Here is a 16,432-nt window from a genome sequence, read left to right as displayed (position 1 = left end):
GGTAGAGTGAGAGCCAGTGAGATCAGAGATCATGAATGTGTGTACCACTTGTGTGCACGATCCAGGAGCCTGGTTGAGATCCATGATTTCAGTTTGTAATATTGGCATGACAGAATGGTAGAGAAAAGAGAGTGAAACCTGGTGACAGAAAAGCGGTAGACATGGTGGACCACAGAGTGCAGGCCACGGCAGGGAGACTGCCGACATAGATCAGCACTTCCTGTCTTCATGATCTCATTCTGCCTCCTCCAGAACCGGGAATTTCTGATAGAGAGCAATTAGAGGCAGAAATGGAGCAGTCGCTGGGATTAGTAAGGGCCACGTGTAACCATGAGAATGGTTGACTAATTAATGTGAGGTAGAAGTGAAGATCAGTGGAGTTGAGGAGGTCAAGGTCTGAGGCTAACAGAGAGGTTATTGTTTGGGTCAAAATTTTTTTTGTTTTGTTTGTTTCATTTTGGGATGAGATGTCATTTTAAGTCAAAATTTTATTCACATTTCAGAAAAAAACATATTCGGTAGCTCAGGTGCTAACTAAGGCTGTTACTCCCCTTATCATGTAGGAAATATTGGCTCAAGTCCCCCTCTGCTTTGCATGCCTGAGGCAAAATCTAATTTGAGAATTCAAAATATTGTCACAGACACCTCCAGCTTCTGATATCCTGACCCAGGTGGTGGATGGTCTCCCTCTTGGACACGTTGTCTCTATGTTACATGGAGCTGGCCTTGATTTGGAACTCAACCCTTCTTACTTGTACTTATTATTAACTGCGTCCCACCATGAAAACAACAAACCACACAAAAACATTCTTATACATTCTTAAACATTTAATGACATGCAGTCATTTTTTTCAAAGCAAAAAAAAAAAAAAAAAAAAATCAAAGGTTTGCAGTGATGGAAGGGAATATCCATTGCAGCAATGCCAGCAACTTTCCACGTTGACGGTAGACATGTCTGTTCTTAAAAAGTCCCATGGCCATTTCTGAACTCGACTTTTCATTCTGCCAGATCACTTAGCTGTCTTTTTTCTTCTCTGCCTTCTCTGCTTAAAAAGAAGAAAAGACGCTCTTACATTCTGAATGTGAGTGTTTTAATTTTCTCCAGGCTATACCTTCAAAGTCAGCTCCAGTGAAGGTAACAAGAAGAGGCCAGATTCTGAGTATATTTTGAAGGTAGAGCCAACAGGTTTTGTTCACAGCTTGGACGAGGGCTGTGAGAGAAAGACAGGAGTCAAGTGTATTCTAAGGTTTTCAGCCAAAGCAACTGGAGAGATGAGTTGATATTAACCAAGGAGAGGAGAGAAATCAGGTTTTGGATGAGAGGATCAGAAGTTCACCTTTGTCCATGTGAAGTTTGAGATGCCATCTGTATACACAAGTGGAAATGTCAAGTAGACAGTCAAATGGTCTGGAGCTCAGGTCAGGGCTGGAGACTTAAATTTTGGAAGATTCACAGTTAAGTCTATTTCATTCGACTCTGGTTGGTTGCTTTATATAAGCAACCTTCCCCCAAGAAATGTATTTCTAAATATTCTCTCACAAAATTTATCTAACAATAGGGCACAGATAACCACATAGACTTTCAGTCTCTCACCAGTGGAAGACAGCCCACATTAAATGCAGGCACTGTGTCCAAAGTTGATAGCAAGAGAGCATTTTTCTTAGTCTGGAGGAAACCTATGAATTGTTCCAGATAAGGTAGCAGATTAAACTCCTGAAATCTACTAATATTACATCTGAGGGACTTAAAAAAATTAATTTTTTTTTTTTTTTTTTGAGACCAGTAAGGGGATCGCAACCCTTGGCTTGGTGTCATCCGCACCGCGCTCAGCCAGTGAGCGCACCGGCCATCCCTATATAGGATCCGAACCCGCAGCGGGAGCGCCACTGCGCTCCCAGCACCGCACTCTCCCAAGTGAGCCACGGGGTCGGTCCCCAAAAAATAAAATTTTAAAAAGCAAACACAGACCAACAGAAACAGGGAGAGTTGGAGGATTGTAGAGACAAGAGGAGCAAAGTTTTGTAAACTGAAATTCAAATAGGAAGAGTGGCAACTGCCTAGCAGACATGAGGAATCAAAATGCAAAATCAACTGTAGGAGAAGCTGAGAACACACCCAATTTACAAAGTGGAAGTTTCAAAATACACAGGATCTAGCAGCACTAGTGCCTCAGGAACTGGTTGGTAGGGTCGAGAGTGGAGGCTACAGTAAGAAAGACTGAATGAAGGCCAGTGTCCCCACCCCAACTCTCCAGCCTGAGTCACTGCCACTCCCCAACCCAGCAGCTGTCTAGAGATGGAAACACGGTTTCTGTACGGAAAAACAACAGCCACTGTGAGGTGCAGGTGCTCTACTGAAAGTGCAGATTAAGATACTTTGTGGGAATAAAAAGCTGTCTCTTCTTCCAGGAAGACGCAGTCCCAACTAGGGTTCATAAACTGGCAGGCAAGTGAGGGCTGCACCTCAGCTGCCTTCAACCTGGTGTCTTCATGGAGAACGTAATTGTGAGGAGCCCTATGACCACCCAGATGACCCTGCAGTAAAGTGCAAAGTCAACAAGCCCCAGAATTTCAAGCCATCCAATGAGTAACTGACATCTGAAGGACAACTTGAACATGGAAGATAGAGACTAAAACAAATAGAAACAAACAAATAAATCCTTGGAAGAATCAGAGTGTAGCAGAAAAGAGAAAAAAATTAAATTATTATCATACTATCCTCAGTGTGGTAGAAATGATATTGTATCCATGAAACAAGAACAGGATTCTATTTAAAAAATAACATTCACAGAATACAAATTCAATAGAAGAGTTGGAAAATAAAATTAAAGAAATCTCTCAGAAGTACATCAAAAAGATAAAGAGAAGAAAATAGGAAAGGAACGATAAGAAAATTGGAGAACTCATGTGGAAGATCTAACATCAAAATATCAGCTCAAAAAAGAGATAACTGAGGAAATGGAGAGAAGAACATGAAATGGAATAATTCAAGAAAATGTCCCAGAACTGAAGTGCACGAAATGCCAGATTGAAAGGGCCCATCAAATTCACTGCAGGCAATACATAAAAATAGACCTATGACAGGATATAGCACCATGAAATTTTAGAACATAGTACAAAGAAAAAATTTTTCAATATAACAAGACTAATATTGCTTATTTGAATCAACCCAGTTGGAACTCCTGCACAGAAAACTGAACTGACAGCAGTTTTTTAAAAATTTTATTTTGTCAATATACAATGTGGTTGATTATTGTGGCCCATCACCAAAACCTCCCTCCCGCCTCCCTCCCCTCCCTCCCCTCCCTCCCAACAAACTCCTTTCTGTTTGCTTATCGTATCACCTTCAAGGAATCGTAATAGTTGTGTCTTCTCCCCCTGTCCCGGTTTTTGTGTGTGTGTGTGTATATATATGTGTATTTATTTATTTATTTTTAGCTCCCACAGATAAGTGAGAACATGTGATATTTCTCTTTCTGTGCCTGACTCATTTCACTTAATATATTTCTCTCTAGGTCCATCCATGTTGTTGCAAATGGCAGTATTTCATTCGTTTTTATAGCTGAGTAGTGTTCCATTGTGTAGATGTACCACATTTTCCGTATCCACTCATCTGATGATGGACATTTGGGCTGGTTCCAACTCTTGGCTATTGTAAAGAGTGCTGCGATGAACATTGGGGAACAGGTATACCTTCGACTTGATGATTTCCATTCCTCTGGGTATATTCCCAACAGTGGGATAGCTGGGTCATATGGCAGATCTATCTGCAATTGTTTGAGGAACCTCCATCCCATTTTCCATAGAGGCTGCACCATTTTGCAGTCCCACCAACAATGTATGAGAGTTCCTTTTTCTCCGCAACCTCGCCAGCATTTATCGTTCAGAGTCTTTTAGATTTTAGCCATCCTAACTGGGGTTAGATGGTATCTCAGTGTGGTTGTGATTTGCATTTCCCGGATGCTGAGTGATGTTGAGCATTTTTTCATATGTCTGTTGGCCATTTGTATATCTTCCTTAGAGAAATGCCTACTTAGCTCTTTTGCCCATTTTTTAATTGGGTTGCTTGTTTTCTTCTTGTAAAGTTGTTTGAGTTCCTTATATATTCTGGATATTAATCCTTTGTCAGATGTGTATTTTGCAAATATTTTCTTCCACTCTGTTGGTTGTCTTTTAACTCTTTTAATTGTTTCTTTTGCTGTGAGAAGCTTTTTAGTTTGATATAATCCCATTTGTTTATTTTTCCTTTGGTTGCCCGTGCTTTTGGGGTCGTATTCATGAAGTCTGTGTCCAGTCCTATTTCGTGAAGTGTTTCTCCTATGTTTTCTTTAAGAAGTTTTATTGTTTCAGGGTGTATGTTTAAATCCTTAATCCATTTTGAGTTGATTTTAGTATATGGTAAGAGGTATGGATCTAATTTCATTCTCCTGCATATGGATATCCAGTTATCCCTGCACCATTTGCTGAAGAGGCAGTCCCTTCCCCAGTGAATAGGCTTGGTGCCTTTGTCAAAGATCAGATGGCAGTAAGTGTGTGGGTGATTTCTGGATTCTCTATTCTATTCCATTGGTCAGTGTGTCTGTTTTTATGCCAGTACCATACTGTTTTGGTTATTATAGCTTTGTAATAGCTTAAAGTCAGGTAGTGTTATGTCTCCAGCTTTATCTTTTTTGCTCAGCATTGCTTTGGCTATGCGTGGTCTTTTATTATTCCATATAAATGTCTGGATAGTTTTTTCCATTTCTGAGCAAAATGTCTTTGGAATTTTGATGGGGATTGCATTGAATTTGTATATCACTTTGGGTAGTATGGACATTTTCACTATGTTGATTACTGTTTGTTTTCTGTATTTGTTGTTTCCTTGGGTTGTAGATAAACTTTTTTTTTTCTCTTTATTGTTGCCATTTTATTTTATGAGTGGGTTTTGATTTTTCTTGAATTTTTATGGCTGTGGTAGTTATTTTTCCAGTACCAAACCCAGTACTCCCTTATGAATTTCTTGTTAGGGTGGTCATGTGGTAGTGAACTCCCACAGCTTTTGTTTGTCTGAGAAATATATTATTTGCCCTTCATTTCGGAAGGATAGCCTTGCAGGGTAGAGTATTCTTGGCTGGCAATCTCTGTCTTTTAGCATTTTGAGTATATCATCCCATTCCTTTCTGGCTTTATGGTTTGTGATGAAAAGTTGATGTTAGTCTGATTGGGGCTCCCTTATAGGTGATTTGATGCTTCTCTCTTGCAGTTTTTAAGATTCTCTCTTTGTCTTTGAGTTTTGCCAATTTGACTATAACATGCCTTGGATAAGACCTTTTTGGGTTGAATACATTTGGGGATCTTTTAGCTTCCTGAATCTGCAAATCTGTGTCTTTTCCTATACCTGTGAAGTTTTCTGCCACTATTTTGTTGAATACGTTTTCAATGCAACCTTTTTCCTCCCCTTCTGGAATACCCATGACTCAGATATTTGAGTGCTTAAGGTTGTCTGATATCTCTCTTAGATTTTCTTCAATGTTTTTAATTCTTTTTTCTTTTTTTTTTTTTTTTTGTCTGCCTGTGTTATTTCATACAGCCCATCTTCAAGGTCAGAAGTTCTCTCTTCTGCTTCTGCAAGCCTGCTGGTTAAACTCTCTGTTGTTTTTTATTTCATTGAATGAATTCTTCAGCTTGGCAAGCTGTGCTGCATTCTTTTTCAGGGCATTGATTTCCTTGTACATTTCTTCTTTCAGGTCTTGTATACTTTTCCTCATTTCATCATGTTGTCTGAGTTTTCTTGTATCTCATTTAGTTTCCTTAGAATTATCACTTGAAATTCCTTGTCAGACATTTCAAGGGCTTCTTGTTCTATGGGATCTAGATCTTGAGAGTTATTACCCTTTGGTGGTGTACTTTCTTGATTTTTCCTATTTCTGGTATCTTTCCTTTGATGTTTAGTCATTGTGGCAGGGGATTTCACGGTCCACTGGTTTGACACTATGGTCTGGCTAGGATGCTGCTGGGGCTGCCAATTTTGTGTGGCTGCCTCAGTGTCTGCTTGGTTGCCCACCAGTGCCTTGGTGCGTGGTCGCCTCAGATTTTGGGCCTCTCAGGGGAGGCTCCTCTCTGGTCAGCACGCACTCGGCCGGGCTGGGGATGGAGTTGGGCGGTGGTGGCAAGGCCTACCTGCTGGGTTGCACGCTGGCACCGCAGGGCGGGTAGTCTCCGAGGATCATGGGCCTCTCTGGCTGGGTGCCTCTGTGATCAGCACGCAGTCGACGGGACTAGGGGATGGAGTCGGGTGGCAGCGGTGAGGCCTACCTGCTGGGTCGCACCCTGGCACCACAGGGCTCGTGGTCTCCACAGATCTTGGGCTTCTCCACCTGGGCACCTCTCTGATCAGCAGGCACTCGGCGGGGCTGGGGATGGAGTCAGGTGGCAGCGGCGAGGCCTACCTGCTGGATCACGCGCTTGCACCGCAGGGCACAGGGCACATAGACTCTGAGGATCTTGGGCCTCTCTGGGTGCGGCCTCCCTGATCAGCGTGCACTCGGCGGGGGGCTGGGGATGGAGTCGGGTGGTGGTGGTGAGGCCTACCTGCTGGGTCGCGCGCTCGCACCACAGGGCACGTGGTCCCCACAGATCTTGGTGCCTCTCTGATTGGAGCGCACTTGGCGGGGCTGGGGATGGAGTCAGGCAGTGGCAAAGAGGCATACCTGCTGGGTAGCATGCTGGCACCGCAGAGCGGGTAGTATACAAGGATCATGGGCCTCTCTCTGACAGCAAATTTTAATGTCTCTTCCCAACAACCACCTCCAATTCAAGATAATAGCAACAATATTAATAAATAATAATCATCACTTATGAGCACAGAGTACAAGCACTTTACATTCAATATGTCATTTAATTCCCCACATCTATCCTATTAGGAAGGTACTATTAAAAATCCTAATTTTACCGATAAAAAATCTGAAGTTTAGAGAGAGTTACCCCAGGTTACATACAGTTAGGAAGAGGTAAAGTCAAGATTCAAACTCAGGCTGTCTGAATCCAAAGTGTGAGTTTACAGCCACTACATTACATAATCTATGGGAACATTTTTTTTTCCCCAGAGAATTATGCCCCATACTTTAATCTATCCAATAGTAAAATGCAATTCTAAACAACCTAGTCCACATAGATCTTTTTATCCGTCCTTATGCTATCATTTCTTTTGCATTCTCATCCAGAAAAATCACTGTATGCACAGGTATTCTTAATATTTGATAGGCATGAAAACTTAAGAGCAACTTGAAGCCATTCCAGATGCCACCATGAGCTTCTCCTCTGGGCATGCAGAGACTTATCACTTCCTCTTTCTCTTATGTTGACTGCTGAACTGAGTCCCTCAATCTCCTGACCCAGCCAATAATCAAATCATTCCTCATTTCTAGCGTTTTTAGAAGGTCTTTAGGGATCTATTATGTATCCCATTTTTACTACTAATGCCTAATACTCTAATCTCATGTCCGTGTGTCTGTCAGGGCATAAAAGCTTTCTATGGAAGGCTCATGAAAAAAATACATGAAGGAAAACCCAGAGGACAAATTTACTCAAAATGTGAGTTAACATCTGCACAGGAAGGGCACTAGATAGAGTAAAAAGAACCGGCTTTCAAGTTTTGCAGACATGAACCTCAGATCACACAAATAAGGCGTGCACTCCTGTCACCTGGAGGGCAGACACCTTCAACAGGCAAGCCCCTCCACTCCCCTCACTGCCCAAAGAGAATCAAAGTTTTTGCCACTACCAGCAAACGTTAGATGTGTTTCGAGGCCCCTGGCTCTGGTGAGCTGTCATATGAAATGAATTACCAAGGCTCACAGTCTGGATGTAAAAGAAACCGCGGTGGAGTCTCCACTGGAATAGCAACAAAACCCCAGCCAACCCGAATAGTTGGGAAGCCATTCTGTAGGCAGACATGGTCCAAATGCATTCCTTGTTATTGGGTCGTGCAGTAGTGCCACAGCCACACCACCGTGCTTTGTAACCCGGAGAATGACAACAGAGTTCACATTTCAAATCCACTCTCTGGAACTCAAGATCTTTCTGGAAAACCTGCTAAGCTCAGTGTGCATGCAGGTATTTCAGAGCTTATCCAGCTTTAATTAAAATTCATATTTCCAGTCTGTGTTCACCCAAACAATGTCGAGGCAAACCACAAGAAAATCTGTTATTACTCAAATTGGTACATATTTTTCATACAACTGAAATATTATATAAAATCATGAACTGTTAAATATAAAAGTAAAAATTGGATGCAGCCATGGAGTCCCATGCTACCTTTGTCTCACCTTCCAGGAGATGTGAACCACGGGTCACAGTGACACGCTGAGTACATGAGCCTTAAGATCAAAGCCTTTCCCACTGAAGGAAGTATTCCTGTTAGCCCAATCCACAAACCACTCTCTGCGTCCATCCCCATGCCCTTATTCACTCCAACATTGTAAAAAGTTATTTGTTTGAATGATGTTTTAAAGTGCTCTGTGCAATTAAGTTTTAAAGCAATGGGGCTAGTTTTCCTTCGGTTTATATATGAAACACTAATAAACTTTAAGTCCTTGGGTGTGTTTGGGGAAGGGGGAAGATTAAAAAGAGGAAAATTTTTACAAAGAAAAAACACTTCAAAAAGGTAAACCTGAGGTGTTTTCCCCTTATAATATTAAAAATGTGTTTATAGTTGGAAAAGGTCTATAGATCAAAAAATATATACTACCAAAAATATACCAACTCTGTGTTCTCTTGTATCCAATTTGCATCTCACTTTTCTAAGAAAACTACTCCTTTTAAGTAATTAATTGCAAAAAGTTTACACGTCACCTTCACCTTGCTCCGTGTGTAAATGATTTGAAAACATGTGCTACTCTTTCCTTTCTGTTAGCCGCCCATCAAATTCAGGATTTTGTACTAAGTTTCTGTTATGTGAGTGTTTGTATCAGTTTTAAAGCATTCCTCTGAGTGCCCTAGTTTGCTTGTGAAGCTCTTAGAAAAATAAAAACGTCTTCTTGAGATTCAAAACCAAGACAGGTATATAGTACATATTGGTCAGATGGTGGTTTGGTAAAGTACCATAACCTTATTCAATTTGTAAAACAGCATTAGATGCATAGCCTCTGAGTGTATAACAAAACATTCATTGACAATAAATAAAACTCAGGGAAAACAATAAATTCAGATAAAAGTGAAACCAAAAGAGGATTCTGGGAATCCTTCTCAAATATCAAGCCATTCATACCCTGAGCACACAAAAAATTCTCAACTTCCAACTCTATACCTTTGATTGAGAATGTTCCTGGCTAAGGAAAATGGGCAGAGCAGGCTAAATTCACCAGTAACGGATAAATCACAGTGCCTGGCACATGGTAAGCTTGGTAGCTAATAAAATCATTTCACATTATGCAAACATTAGCTAACCCATGGGTTTAATACCAGTGAGTCACTCAGGTAAATTTAAGGAAGAAATTCTCACTACCCACCTCATGTACCATCCTAAGCCACACGTTTCCTCCTTTTACCTATTTTTAAAATTGTTCACACTTGCCCATACTTCAGGCTTTTAAAATAGTGGCCTGCTGGTATCCATTGATCTAGTTTTTCAGCTAGCAATCCTCTAGCCACCATGTGGGATATAGAATGAAGCCTCATGGTTAATGCAGAAACTCAGGCAAAATAAGTTCCCTAAAGTAGTCCTCTTGGTGCATTCAGGACTAGAAGTTAGTTGGGTAAAAGAAAAATTCATTTATAGAGTAGAATCATGAGAAGGGTACTTGCATAAATTAAACATCTTCTTCTAACTTAAAGCCTGTGAATGTATAGGGGATGCTCTCCCCAACAACTCTCATCTGGCTGACTCCTGGCATAGCCCCTCTGTGTGCCAAACGTTAAGACCAGTACATTTCACACTCTCAGCTCATTGGTTTATGCAATGTGAAATTATGTAACTGGCATCAAGAGCTTGGGAATAAATACAGCTGACTCTTGGAAAGCCCACATGGGGACTACAGAACAACAGGCCTGAGGGAGTAGGGGCAAAATGCAGGTTCAGTTTTGACAGGCATCAGACCAAGGGGTTCCTTTCCGAGGGAGCCGTGCAGGGCAGCAACAGCCTGTGGCAAGTGAAGCCTGGATCACCGGTACCCGTGGAGGTCAACCACAGACAAGGAGGGGCCCGGAGCAAGAGCTGACAGAAGCGAGACTGACCTCAGCGCCAGCCTTCCTCCTTCCAAGCTCACCAGGGCTGGCCTCCAGAAAATAAACGCCGGAACCAGACCTGGGAGCTGGTGGAATCATCACCCTGAGAATGAGCAGCATCTATCGAGTGCTTGCTTTGTTCTGGGCACTGGGCTATGCAATCCAAATGCATAAACTGTATGAAGCTGAGCTACCTCGCAGCCCAGGCCTGACGAGGAAATGCAGTCAGAGAAACAAAAGCCTGGCAACCCAGTAGCGAGTGAAAGTCACTTAAATCCTCCTTTCACTTTCTCTTGAAAACTGAGAGCACGACCACGCACTGTCACTCTTCCTTACAATCCTGACCTTTCTTACACTCGGTGTGTCTCTCCCACCCCAGAGTTGCTCCTAAATAACTTTCCCACCCCAAGCCCCTCAAACTCTTTCTTCGAAACACGGTGGGAGCTCTTTCCTCTTTCCCTTTTTCCTGTCCTCCCCCTTCTGGCATCCTTTCCTCCCCCATGAGGAGTCCCCTGCCCTTTCCAGTGTAAATTCCCAGCCTGTGCTTCTCCACTCTTCCTTCTCGCACACTCAGACTCGGATTTGTGTAAGACTCAGGAATAATCAGACAAAACAGGACGGGGAGGGTGACCAAAGGATGTGAGGACAGGAAGATGAATAGAGGTGTTCAAACATTTCTTAAAGGTGTATATTGAATTCATCTTCACAATTGGCCCCTGGAGGTAGGTGATCCCATTAAACATATGAGAAGGTGAGGTTAAGAGGTTCAGTAACTTCCTCAGTAAGTGGGAAAGCTGGGATACAAATCCAAGATGCGGTGACCTCAAAGCCACACTCTTGACTATGCTTTGACACTGACTTGTCTAGAAAGGAGCTGAACAGCATAAAGCAAATATCTGGTTCCCTTCTCAGGTAGTTGGGGTTTGCAGCTAGGATTCTATTTCACTTCTTCCCAGGTTTAAAAATAAATGACAAGAACTATCAGAGGGAAGACAAGGAACAAGAATAGAAGCAAGGCAGGCCGGCCCTGTGCGGTAGATGTTAGCAATTGCTGTAGCTGGCAATTTATTTTCCTCCAACTACCTAAACAACAAATATAGGGCAGTTGGAAACTAGGTTATTTCTCTATCCCATTTGCTTGTGGAAATCAAGCTTTTAATGTAGCATCAGGCCCTCTAATCCAGGGCCCAGAAAGGTCTGCAGGTAAACGACATTATTCATTGTGACCACTTGGCTGTAATAGTAAAATTAATATAGTAATAAATAGTGTCTACTAAAATGATTTAGACTGTTGGGGGAGTTTCAGTGCTATATTTTATAGAACAATAGACTCAGCGAGCAGACCCATGAACCCTTATGAATCATCCACTTGGGAAAAGGGGGGAGAAAATAAGTCATGTAAAGGGAAATTATTACTAACTTTTTAAAAACCCCAGGGATTATATAACTTACCAAGAAATTGGTTGGAATGGTTTATTTTGGTATAAGAAATAATTTAAAGATTGGAAAGTAGAAGTGAGGAAAAAACAGGCCCACGTGGAAATAGAGAAGTGTTAACATCCGGCTCCCTTGGCGTCAAGGCTGGGACTGCTCATTTTTGGTGGCTTAGTAATGGTATGGAGGAGTGACATCTCCAGGTTCAGAGCTAGAACTCGAGAACAATGAAGGTTACAGTGGTGGATGTAAGCCACACGTTAGTCAATAAAAGCTGTAGAAGTATGAAAAAGTGGTGGGTGAGCAGCGTGGCATATTTATCTGGAAGAAATAGTCTAAGTTCATATGGTTTTATCTGCTTTACAAACTTTTTACAAACTTTCTATATAGTAAGGTGAAGTATGAACAAATAAATAGATCAATTAAAGTACTGGACTATATAGATCGTGAGTTAAAAGTTGCAAGCTGGGAAAGGGATTTAAGCACAGGTTGCTATACAAAGTCATCTAAGCCATGTGTCGGGGTAACCAAGAAGAGGTGGCTACTCTGTCTTCCTTCCCATTATTTTTCCATTGTTTCCTCTTCCTGCAGAGACCGAGCGACAGAGAATGAGATTACATAAGTGCACACATGTGTGCGTGCATGTGTATTTATAAAATTGCCTAGCAATCTTATATTGACCTATGTTCCCATGGCCACACCCTGGCCCTCATCAACACTCAAAACAACTTTATCCATAAAATCTTAAAGTTCAGATATTCCATTCTCAGACAAGAATGTTCTATTTTCACCTTCTACCTTTGCTTTGATCCCACTAAAACTGTTTCCCTGCTTCATTGGGGTCTCTCTTCCTAATTCTCCCAGAGTATCAATAGCCTCCTATTTTTGCTTCCCTTCCAGCCCAGCACAAGCCATATGGCTATCCAAATGAATTCCAATCCTATAATCTATTTCCTCTGTTCTACACCAAGGTTATTGAATGATTCTGGAGAAAAACAATAATGCAAAACTCACAAGGTGCGAGTTCCTTCAAGCTGTTCTGTTTCCCTTGCTCAGAAGACACTATTTCTTTCTCATGCATCTCAGAAGACTAATCATGTCTCATTCCCTTTTGTTTCTCTAGAATTTTACCTCTTATTGGTGAACTCCACCATTTAGGGAATTACTCTAGAGGCAATATGAATGATTGATTAGAGGGGAGCAAAACAGGGTGCAAAGACAGCAGAAAGTTGTTGTAGGTTTTACAGGGGTGGTGACAATGGCAATGAAGAGAAGTGAATGACTATGAAAGATACATAGGCAGCTGAATAACAAGGTTATGATAATTTGCTGGATGGAGCATGGGGAGATGAGGGTACGGATGAGTGCGAGGCAGGGAGTTTTCTGGCTTGAGCAACTAAGTGATGTCTGTTATTGATACAGAAAGATACTGCAGAGGGTGGCATGTTTAGATAGAAAAGATACAAAATTTTAATTGTAATACATTAAGTTTGAGATGGCTGTGAGATTTCCAAGGGGGGATGTCTAAGAAGCACTGAATATGAAGAGTACCATTCAGGAGAAGGATCTGAGGTAGAGATATAAATTTAGAAGGTGGTTCCTTATGAATGATATTTAAATTCAGGTAGTGAGGTAAATCATCTAGAGGGAGAGAACAGAATGGAAACAGAAAAGGAATTTGTTCTGAGGAACTCTAACAATTTATGGTTGACAAGAGGAGAAAGAGCCATCCATGAAGATTGAGAAGATGAAGACAAATGAGTGGGAAGAAAACCAGAAGAATATGGTGTCAGAAGCCAATGGCAGAGAATATTTCAAAAAGGAGAGAGCGGTCAATTACATCAAATGCCGTTAAGGGGTCAAATAAGATAAGAACTCGAAAGTGTCCATTGCTGTTAGCAACGTGGAAGTTGCTGATGACCTCGGAGAAGGCTGATGCCAGCCTGAGTGAACTGAATGGAATTCAGGAGGAGATAGTCAGTCCAGACAACAACCCTTTAAAGAAATTTGGCTACAAAGGGAAGAAAAGGGGTCCAAGTGGTGGTGTCTTTTTGATTTTGTTTCTTTAAAAATGTGGAAGACATGCTTAAATGACGATGGAAAGGAATCAATAGGAAGAGAGAGGTTAAAGATAAAAGTAAGAAGAGAGGGAGTAGTTGGTAATAAAATGTCCTAAGGAGGAAACTGGGTGAAGAATACTAGTGGAATGATGGGCCTTGGATGTAAGGAGAGAGACATCCATTATAACTGGAAGGAAGGAGGAAAAAAACGTGCTAAGATGCTGGTGGGTTTGCAGTTTGGGTTACAGTAGCTCCTGTCTAACAGCTTCAGTCACATTTACGAAGGCGCCTCAGGTCACCTGCTGAGAATGGGGGCTTGAGGAAGAGTTGGATATTGGAGAAGAATGAAAGAGATCTGAAATCGGCATTGAAGAGTGAGAAAGTGACTTCATTAGAGAGAGGCATATTTAGATTGCTGGGCAGTGATGAGAATCCAGGTGCAGTTGAATTTATAGTGGATTCATTTGCCTTTTTGTTTACATATTGCCTCCCAGAGGGCTCAGTTATTGGTGAAGTCATGGGAAAGACAGAGTTGGATTTAGGTGCAGTTGTGATTTTCCTGAATGGATATCATAAGGAGGTTTAAGACACTGGTAAGAGAATAATTGAAAAGTTGGACTATGGAATCTCAGCTAGTTATAGAGGAAACAAAGACAGAAGATGGTTAAAGAAAAAGCACATGGGCCAGTGGACAAAAGGTCACGATGAGAACAGACAAGTAAGAGTTGTTGAATAGCCAAATCACAGGAGACATTGTGACCAGAGAGACTGGAGATCGGACAATTAAGAGTGATGAAAAATAAGGACCAGGTTGTGACCCTGGAGGCTGAAGTGTGGTAAAAATCAATGACAGGAGGAGATAAAGGAACTAAGAGGTCAGACATCCTTCAATGCCCCACGATATTCTCATATACAACCTTCAAAATGTTTTACATTATTCCTTTCTTATTTAAGTGATTAATCCACCTGGAATTGATGTTTACGTATGATGTGACATTACCATTTTTATTTTCTTCTATTTAGACAACCAATTGGTCTTGGGCCACTTATTGAATATTTATTTAGTCCCTAAATATCCCTTGGATTCATTTCTTCATCACTACTTTTATCTTTTATTCAATGCTTATCACCTCTAACACGAAGTAATGCAGTGCCCTTCAGTCTTCTCTCTACAGTTCATATTCTACAAATTAATGTAAAAGTTGTCTTTCTAAAATACAAATATGACCATGTCACTTCCTGATTAAAGTGGTTCAATAACTTATTTTTATTACCTGCAGAATAAAAACCAAACTACTAAGCCTGACATATTTAAGACATTGCACATATATCTCTTTACAATATATCTTCACTTATCAAGTCATCCGCGTTTTTTGGCATTATTCACATTTGTCCTCAAATGCTACTGTATAAAAATATGTGACTCAAATTAACTTTTTTTTCTCTTTTATCAGAACTACTAATTAGAATCATAATTACTAGATTTTACAAGTTCTATAATTCATTTATTTGACATTTCTCTGGCATCTATGATATACTAAGCACTATATGGTATTATAAGTTTCTTTAAGCATTTGCAATCTAAAGAAGGATAGAAATCATTAACCCAAATATCTGTTAGAAAGAGAAGAAAATAAGTGTGGCAACAGATATTTGAGTAAACTGCTATGAGACTTCTGATGAGGGAGAAATGGCACTTTGTTTAATGGAAATTGGTGGAGGCTTTGTAGAAAAGTCAGCTGGATCCATCTTGAAAGATAATAAAATTAACAAAGTCAGAGAACGGGATGGGTGGGCGTTATAGGTAGAGGGATGGCATCATAAAGGCTCCTTCTACCTACAATGAGAGGAAGTGGGACCTCAGAGTACCTGATGGAGCAGGAGAAAGATAAGTGGCTGGAAAGGTAAACTGAAGCCAGACTGCACAAACCCTTCAAGGACAGGTTAATAGATTGGGCTCTAGTTTTGGCATTGGGAGTCAATGAAAGTTCCTGTTAAGGGACTGATATAATTAGGTTGTGACATGATTGGGTGGACTGGAATTATATCTAATAGGATGCACTAATAGTCTAGGCATGGTATGCTGTTGGCTTGTTCTGGGGGGCAGAAAAGCCTGAAAGGATGCAAGAGAAATTTCAGAAGCAGATCCCAGAGCAGGTAGATGCCAAAAGGGAGGAGAAAGAGGTCTAGCTCAGCTCCAGAAAATAAAAAGGTAAGAAATGCATGAAGAATTCCTGCATCCGATTAAGCACCATTTCAATTTGCATTTGCCTAAATGGAATTTATTACACTTTTTTGGTGGTCTTTAAAAATCTTTACTGTTCAAAATTATTTTCATAGCCTATTTATGTCTTTAGATTAATGGTTTTGTTCTTATTTCCCCCTCCTCTTCCTCCTTTATGTGTGACAGCTTCTACTGGATATGATCGGGTCCTCTGATGAGGACCTCCAGGAAGCTGCAGCTGGCTGCATATCCAACATCCGCAGGCTGGCTCTTGCTGCAGAAAAGGCAAGATACACTTGAACTCTGAACAGATATGACAAGCTACCGAATTTTCCATGACACAGGACATTCACGCCTATGACCAGGAAGCCTAAATTGGGCAACATTTATTAGCAAATCCTTTAAACAGTCCAAAAAACCCCCCCACACAAATTAAACATGCAAAGGATATTTTTCGTCTGAAAATTGCATGAATATTTTTGTTCTATTTAATGTTTTAGGGAAATGCCAT

General features: G+C 41.0%; 1 protein-coding gene across 1 annotated transcript in view; it reads left to right on the top strand.

Annotated features, from left to right (window-relative positions):
* Positions 1 to 16,221, top strand: part of ODAD2 (outer dynein arm docking complex subunit 2) — a 156,682-nt gene extending 140,461 nt beyond the window's left edge. The window contains exon 19 of the mRNA XM_063100917.1: positions 16,108 to 16,221. Within this exon, the coding sequence (XP_062956987.1) occupies positions 16,108 to 16,221 (114 nt within the window). The remainder of the gene's footprint in view (positions 1 to 16,107) is intronic.
* Positions 16,222 to 16,432: the final 211 nt, after the last annotated feature.

This window comes from Cynocephalus volans, chromosome 6, assembly GCF_027409185.1.
Source record: "Cynocephalus volans isolate mCynVol1 chromosome 6, mCynVol1.pri, whole genome shotgun sequence".
NCBI classification, from domain to species: domain Eukaryota; kingdom Metazoa; phylum Chordata; class Mammalia; order Dermoptera; family Cynocephalidae; genus Cynocephalus; species Cynocephalus volans.
Note: the sequence above shows the minus strand (reverse complement) of the source record. Positions and strands in the feature narration are given on the sequence as shown.